Source organism: Drosophila pseudoobscura, chromosome 4 (assembly GCF_009870125.1).
Source record: "Drosophila pseudoobscura strain MV-25-SWS-2005 chromosome 4, UCI_Dpse_MV25, whole genome shotgun sequence".
Lineage (NCBI taxonomy): Eukaryota > Metazoa > Arthropoda > Insecta > Diptera > Drosophilidae > Drosophila > Drosophila pseudoobscura.
Window position 1 is genome coordinate 13,411,453 of NC_046681.1, and position 9,014 is coordinate 13,420,466.

At 39.0% G+C, this 9,014-nt stretch overlaps 1 protein-coding gene across 1 annotated transcript; it reads right to left on the bottom strand.

Moving 5' to 3' along the window:
- Positions 1 to 5,179: 5,179 nt before the first annotated feature.
- On the bottom strand, positions 5,180 to 7,265 carry LOC4817969 (uncharacterized). The gene has a single exon (XM_001357238.3). It carries the CDS (start codon positions 7,148 to 7,150, stop codon positions 5,291 to 5,293), a length of 1,860 nt encoding a protein of 619 aa, XP_001357274.2. The 5' UTR covers positions 7,151 to 7,265; the 3' UTR covers positions 5,180 to 5,290.
- Positions 7,266 to 9,014: the final 1,749 nt, after the last annotated feature.

Sequence of the window (9,014 nt, forward strand, 5' to 3'; positions counted from 1 at the left end):
TATGGAAATATACTTGGGATTGGGAAAGGGCGATTTCCTTTCCACCTTTCCTCCATCCCTCATCATATCTTTCAATTATTTATGGGATTTATGTTTTTAGAACTCCAATTCTTTTTATCTATCCCTCGGAGTGTTCGGCAGAAACATAAAACATTCAGATGACAAATAAAATAAATTGAAATTAGCTTCCTCTTTTGTTGTTGAATAAAATTAATATAAATTTTCGCACATTTTTAATTAATAAATGTCAAATATCGTCGCCCCATCGCGCCTTTATTTATTTATTTGTCTGATTTGTAAAAATTTTCCTATTCATTTTTTCCGTGTCTCTGCTGTGGCATTTCATTGGAAAATTGATTTTGTTTTCCCAGCGTTGTAATGGGCGACACATGATAACAAAAATTTTGCTGTGTGAAAAATTGTTTCGAAAGAAGAGCAGAAGCGGAAACATACTTTTGGGCCGTACTCTTTGCAGCGGAAACGGAAGTCAATATTAGTAGGCAGAAAATGTGCATTGGATATTCCGCAAAATTTCCACAAAAACGTACGCGAACAATTTTTGACAATTGCATTCGCAATTATTAATGGTCGATCCCCCCGAACGGATTCTTGTTTTGGTTGTTTTTAGCTATTTTATTTATACAGATGATATCAGGAAATCAATTTTGGCTAGAATTTATGACCCAAAGGCAATGCCATTGCCGGTCGGTGTGCGGTTTTTGAAGGTAGATAAATGGAAATTGCTTTCTGATTAGGTGCTATAACAATTGCTGAAAATAAAACTGCGGTCACGGGGGTGGTTTGTAGGGTATTTTTTTGGTTTAGAAAATGACATTTTGAGGGATCTAGAAAATCTAGAAAATTAGGATTTAACGATTTCGAATTTTGAAGAACCAATCGCATCGATTTTCTCAAAAATCTACAAAAGGGAAAACTTTTTGAGATCCTTCTGGTATTTTTCTAGTATTTGCTGGTATTATATATATATATATGTACATATATTTATCTGGTATTTTTTTAAATTTCTTTATGGCAATCTTTTATAGTCGATTTATACTATTTTTTGATGGTTTTGCAGTATTTTTTTTAGAATTTTCTGGCGTTGTTTAAAGGTTTTATCTGTAATTTTTTTAAAGATTTTTCTGTTTTTTTTTTCTAGTAATCATTTAGTATTTTTTCGATTTTTTCTAGCATTTTCCTGGTAACCTTTCCTAGATAACTTATTTAATCTTGTCCTAGATCTCAGTACATATAATGGAGACACTAAAATGGTAAACGAGACTCCTTTCAAAGCTCAACAGATCTCAAAATATCCACAAAGGGTTTCCATGCCACTTTTTGCACTTCCTGCAGCAGCATGCCTCGTTTACATGGCCATATTTCGTCCTTTTCTAAGCCTTTATCGAACCCTTTTTACTGCTTTGACAAATTCCTGTAGCCCCTCTCGCTATCACTTTTTATGGGGGATACAACGTCAAAAAGTCAGTCATTAAACACGTGAACGATCCGGGCCAAAAGCGACGGCTTTAACGACTCCAAGACGATGTGGCAGTCGCTTTGATTGATTGCCCGATGGCACCGCGATTTGAGGACTGTTAACTCGTGTCACACTTTAAATTTAAAAATACTTGTACACCGCATCGTGGGCGATAAGTAAGAGGGCCATAAATACATCACGCGAAAAGAATTTCTTATAAGTTGTAGAATATTTTGTTGATGTGTGTGGCTGGCAAGTGTCAAACATTGGACGACAGGCAGGCATCAAACGCGTGGAGAGACTTATCATTTGCTCATAAAAATGTCAAAACTATCCACACACTGACATTGACTGATGACAGTGCGCCCTGCCATGCCCCACACCACACATTCCATTCCATGCCATGCCATGCCATCCACTTGGGTGGAAGGTTCCTTTCCTTCCTTGTGTGGCAGGATGCCAATGTTAAATGCTTTCTGTCGGTCCTCTCCTTTCCACAATGTCACATATTCCAGAAGCAGCAGCAGCAGCAGCATTGCCATCATTCAACACGCATCCTCATGTTGAGTGATTCCCATTTCATCCTTTTTTTGCAGGACTCTTTCTGCATTCATCCAACCAACCAACCAACCAACCAACCAAGCATCTATCCATCAATTGAGTGATTCAGAGAGAGAGAGAGAGTTGAAGCTCTCTTGAAGCCCCATCATCAACCATAACCAGAGAAGGAGGAGGAGTCGGGGAGGGGTCTCCATGTCTCCATCTGTGTGTCATGATTCATGGCTTCGATTGAATTTTGATTGACAATATCGCAAGCATTTAAAGTGTCTGTTTCCGCTTTTCTCCGTGTTCTATGAATATTTTTTCTCCACCCTGCAAGGAGCCCATGGAGCGAGAAGCGAGGAGTGGAACTTTGACGAGGAAGCCTTTGGTTGAAGTGATTTTAAAAATCATTTGTCATTTGACAGATGAGCATTTGATTGACTTGAATGACTGTGGATATATCACACAAGTTGTGTATCTTAGTCGGGGCCAGGGATAACGATGTGGATAACAGATCAATTAAGTGAATGAGTGGATGGGAAAACTCTGCTAAAATAGATAGTTCTTTAATTTACTAACCAATAATGGACTTTCCCAAGTAATCTTTAATTTAGTAAAGAAATACAACCCTTTTGATATGTGTGTCATCGACTACCCCGCCCCGCCCCGCCCCCCACTCTCTGCGGACGTACACATCAATTAGCGATAAGATCCACCACCTCCAATTCTGCTCTAGCTGTGGGGACCCCCGATTTTTGACTTATTTATGAGGCGTTACCAATTCCAATACGAAATCAGAGCAATTTGAGTGATTACCTGTTTGACAATTTTGGAGATTTATGAATCGATAAATACTGCCTGATAAGTATAAAAGAAATATTGTTTTAGATAGAGATGAATGTGGAAGAGCTTCTCTAATGAAGAAATTCCATCCCGGTTTGTCTCAAAAACTCTTTGCTGTTTTCCACTACGATTTTTTCCCATCTGCTTTTTTTTTTGGTTTAAATTAACGTGTTGAATTCCCATTTGAGCAAAAATTCACTTGTCAATTGCCACCACAGGCGTTGTGTTCATGGCTTAATTTTTTTTTTTGCAACAGTCACGCACTTTTTCGGGGGGGCATGCATCACGAGGCGGGCATTTCAATTTATTCCTGTCAACGGGGACGGCGACGGCGACGGCGATATTCGGTGAGAAAATGCTGTCCATTTTAGGACATTTTTGCATTAATTGAAAGCGAGTTTTCCACCCAGCAAACCAAATGGTTTTTAATTTTTTTTTTTTTAATTTATAATTTTTTGAAACAAGGATCAGGCAGGAGCCCCCACCAGTCCCCATGGGTTCCGCTGGATTGTCCGCAGTTAAATAAATTGCAAATTATTACGTATTTTGGTGTCGGTTGTTCCTTTGTGGCATTTATTTTAATTTTAATTCAATTGCATGTCGCTCATCTGCGACTCTCTCTCTCTCTCTCTCTCTCTCTGGCCCTGTGGCGCCTCACCTTTCTCTGTCCTGTGGCGCTACCATTCGACCGTTGGACTCTTCAAATAAACTGACATTTTGACGCAAATTATCCGCTGCGGGCGATGGCCACGGCCAGGAGCCCAAAAGCATACCTAGACTGACTTTGAGGCTTAATCATTTGATAAATGAAAAAGGATTTTCCACTCTTCTGTATTTAATTTTCATTCAGCAATGCAAAGGCATCTGGAAATTATGGAAGTGCTACGAAATTTAAAGCAACATTGGAACGTTTAAAAAAAAACAAACACAAAATTATAAACCAAACAAAAGAAGAGACGAAACGCCAAATGAAATATCATAAATTCCATTGAACGAACGCCATTTGATGACAATAAATATCAAAGCTCATAAACTCCAAAGCTAAAGCCAACAACAATCGGGGACTGGGGGAAATCGGGGCATTACGGCCGACAACAGATTCAGATCTAAAAAAAAAAAGGCCAAACCACCCGCGGACCAGCGGGACCGGAGGAGGTGGAGAGCATCATAAACCATTTGACATTTTATCAGTTCGTCAAAATTCGTGAAATGAAACTGAAACTAAATCAGAGAATGGAGAGGGGAAGGGAACGGGAACGGCACTGTGTGGTGTAGATAGAGATGGGAGTCAATGAAACGTCTCACTAGTTTTAAATATATACATATTAATAAAATAATAACGGGGTTTCCTTCCTTCCTGGTTGTATAAATATCCCATAGGCGAATAGTATATACATAGGGTATTCTCCAATTAAGAAATACTTACACACATACCTCTTTTAGTATTAAATATGTATAAGTAATCTATTATGCAGTAACTCTGGTATTTTTAATATTAAATATTTAAGGCTTATCAATAATTTGGAGATTCTTGTTTTTTTTTCTTTACGATGCAACTCTACAAATTGATCTATAATGCAGTGTATTTATTAGTTTTTAAGAGTATATATCGTTGATTTGTACAGCATTACAGTTCTTTTCAATGAAAACATCGGACTATATGGATTCATATTTTAATCGCTTTAAAAAACAAAACTTTTGAAGTTTCTTTAAAATTACCAACATATTTTCATTATTTAAAAATAAATGTTTTAAATTAAAAATTAATATTAAATAATAGATTAAATTAATTAATAAATCAAACAATTAAAAATTTTCATATTTAATTTTAAAATTAAATATTTGGATAAATCAATTCATTATTTTCATAAATCAATTAACTATTTTCATATTTAAATTAAATATTTTCATATTTATATTAAATATTTTCATTATTTTCTTAATAATAATTATGAATTAAGAAATAATTAAGAATTATTATATGTTATTATTATATAATTAATTAATATATATATAATTATAAAAGGGTAGAGATTAAGTAGGCCGACTATTGTTGTCATATCGGATATACTAGAAAAAGTCAGTCGAAGCTGACAGTTTGTTCAAAACCGGACCTAAATTCTCTCGGAAATAAAGCCTTCTCCGTCTCCGTTCCCCAATCCGGAATCCGGACCCTCTACTACAAAGAGCACTGCTAATGTAACTCTTCGTGACACGACTATCAATACACGCTTCCATCTCTAATCTGAAACATGTTTTGGATGGCTCTGGTGACTCGTTCTGTTCAGGTGATAATTTTGTTGCCTACGGAAACACCAAGAAATTTTGAAATGTTTTATTGTAATTGCTGCCATGGAAGATCCCCAAGTATTCACAGATAAAGCCTTTCAGAGTTCGACCAATGCTTTTAATTGATGGAAAAGTTCTTTAGTTTGGACAATAGCAATACATTTTGATGCTCGTCTCGTTGACACAGAAGGACTGACTGCGATACTCATTCACTCGCGTGATGGGACCCGTCAGATGGAAGGTATCCGTGAGCCGTGCCGTGCCCTCGAAGAGTCCATCCCCTGGGATGGTGCTCACCCGCAGCCGCAGCTCGTAGACGAAGGAACTCTCGCCGAGATCCACGAAATACGCAAGCATCACCTTGTAGAGCCGCAATTGTTGGCATTTCTGGTGGGGGCCGATAATTTGATTGATGGAAGCGATCAGGAAACGAGCAGTACGCAGCACAATGCCATCGTCGGTGGGGATTTCCGTGAGATCGGTGCAGGGGCAGTAGTGCGATGGTATGCCAGCCGAGTCGCAGTTCCGTTTCAGGGGCAGCGGCAGAAAGAGACTCACGCCACGCGGCACCTTCTTGGGGGGATAGCCACGCAGTATATCTGTTCGATTCTCCACATGCTGGTTCTGTAGAAGATTCAGATCCATCACATCCTTGAGGGTAGCATGCAGATCGAAGGCTGTGACCAGGTTGTGGGCATTCTGCTTGAAGTTGTCCATGGCAAAGGGATATTTGGCCTTTAACCAGTCGGGATATATGGCCACAAGAAAGGGCTGCGACTCCTCCCGCATGCCACTGTACGTCAGGCGATATTTTCCGGAACGCAGTCCATAGTCCGACATGAGGAGCACCAGAGTGTTGTCTAGGATGTCCATCTCCAGGAGACGCCTCAAACGCTTCACGTAGTCCACATCCAAGCGCCGGGCATAGTGATAGTAGTCCTTGACGCCTTGCGAGTGCCAAAAGAGCGAGAAAAACGGGGCAGTTTGCATGTAAAACGATAGTTTATCGATGAAATCGTTCAAGACATCGAAAAACTGCCGCCCTCCCGAGCAGTGGATGAGCTCGCTTGCATCGATGCTGTAGCGCGTGTGCTTGTCCATTTCGAGCATCACGGGATGCAGATAAAAGTCCGTCGGTTGTTTCCGGAAACCCGCTCTTTCGTCCGTGAAAATGCCCTTGGCGGTGTCCTCTCCATAGATCGTGGAATAGCCAGCATCCTTGAACTTCTCCCAAAGAAGGCCGCACTTATCGTACGTTGATTTATTCGCCGAAAGACATCGTTGTTCCAGCTCATCGCTGCGCAGGCCACTCAATAGGGGAACCACATTTTCATAGGCGTCCAGACCCACGCGACTGTACCCCAGGAAGAACGTGTGTGGCACATAGTCCAGGAAGCTTGTCAAATGTGGGAAATTCCGTTCGAAATGCATCTGAGACAACGAATCGATGCCCAAAATCATGACAGACAAACTTTCGGGTTTCTTTTCGAATGGCCGGGGTGTCTTTTCCTTTTCGAACGGCGGTGGAATAAAGAATATAACATCATTGTACTTGACGACATTCTCGTTATTCCGGCATTGAATGCGATACATTTGATGGCCGCACTCCACTTGAATGGGCTCGTTTTCATCGCGACTCAGACTGAACTGCCTCTCCTGAAGGTATTTATTCGAGCGATCATCCTGGCGTTCCATTCGCCAGCATTTGCACTGCAAATCCTCCTCTATATTGCTGGCCTTCAGGTAGTTATTGTCATCCTCATACAGTGGAGAGATCAACTGCGGTCTGCTGCAGCCCATCACGTGTATGGGCTCCACAAATGGCACGGGCTTCTTTGGATGCGCCAGGACCCGGACTCGACAGCCAGGCGTATTGATGAGAAAGCGATTGAATATGACTTCTGGTTCCTTGCCGAAAATATTCGCGAGATATTCCAGATTGAACAAGCACATAAAACAGACTGCTAAGAACACCCAAACGAGGCGACGAGGAAACATTTTTTGTTGTCTGATTACTTTTTCACTTTTGACTGAGAACTGGATTTGTTTTTGGGTAGAAAATTGAAAGAAACATTTAAGATAATTGCAAAATCAAGGGCTACTACACTTGGTGAAATTTGGAACATTTTTAAAGAGAAAACTAGAAAATAATGGCCTACTAAACTACTAAGTTTTTATGTGAAAATTGTGAAAAAACTAGAAAATTCCAGTATTCTATAGTCATAGGATTTTGGGAAATTTTGCATGCTGAAGAAATCTTTTTCTTAACGAAAAAACCTGCAAATATATTCCCAGGAAATTTGTGACGCTTGAGAGGCGGTACCTGTTCATCGAAAAAAACGTTTCTTCTAGTCTAAATCGTTGGAGTTCAGTAAAATTTGGGCATTGCGAGGCATTCTATTATTTCCTATCAATTATTGCAATAATTTCGAATGCATTCTGCCATTGAATTAATAATTGGCAGAACAAAAGCTGCCCAAAAAAATTACATTTATCCCGAAAACCAATTAAAAATCCCCCAAAAATGATTAGAAAATAACAATAAATAAATTAAGTCAAACAATTGTTGATCCCACATTACGATAAAGGCAACGGCAAAAAAAAGAGGGGTGAGGGAAAAAAGCAAGCAAATAATTTAGCGGAAAAAATTCCCCGTTTTTTTTTATTCTAAATAAATAACGAGCGGGAGAATTACGGTAACGTTAGCACATGGGATTTTTAGGCGCCATGTAAATGCGTGTCCTGTTTGTCCATTTAAATTATAAAATCTAATCACCTTTGTTTAAAATTTAATGAATGCAATAATTTTAGAGGATTTGCAGTCGGAAACCATCAACGATGCGGTATAGGGGAGGGGAGTCGGGGGTGGGAGGGGTTTGAATGTGTGTTGGATAATTGGCGACAGCCGCCTAAAAGGGCATAAAAATTAAACAAAAACAAAACAAATAAAAACGGATTAAGCGCAGAGAGAAAAAAAACCAAAAAAAGATTATGAAAAAGCATAACAAAAGAATTTTTGAGTTTTATTTGTATTTATCGCTCGCGTATATGCAAATAAGCAACCAACAAATATTTGAATGGTTTCTCCCCCATTCCCCTCACCGCGCAAAATATTCGCATAAAAATCGAGCAATTTATTTAACAAATTATCCATTTTAGCGGCGCTATTTCGCTTTGTTTTGTCAAATGAGGTTAATTTGTGTTTAACCTGACATGTGTGCAGGTCCTTTCCCCCACTCTGTGGGCCCTCTCGTCCTCCTTCCGCCCTTTTTGCGGTCTGCAGTGTGGGTAAACGCAGTTTGTGCTTTTGGTGCCCATTGCCAGTGTGGCCAAACGGCAGTTAGATGGCCGTCAACATGCCGCCATTTTACACAAATTGGTTGGCACAATGGAGTCTATAATGGAAAGGAGAGAGGGGCTTAGAGATCAATAAAATAGAAGGGTATCTGTGGATTGTAAAAATGGGCATTCCTGTCTTGCGAAAATATAGCGTTTGGTAATTTTTCGTACAGATGGAACCCTTTTATGTGTCCTAAAATGTGTGTCCTTATTACGTCTTTTATAAGGCATTCTTTTGAGAATCTAATCTTATTCAAAGGTCATTATATTGATGGAAAATAATGTACATTTTTTGTGGAATTTTTTATATATATTATCTTTATTTAAACTTCGAGAGTAACTTAGAGAATAATCTCTTAATCTTCGATTAATAATGGTAGGGCGATAATTTATATTATAATTATAATATAATATACCTATAGATTTCTATAAGCGACCCATATATCATTGTATCTTTGAATCTAAGCTTTGTTTGATTTTCAGAATAATTTCCTATATTTAACCTCCACAAAACAGACATAGT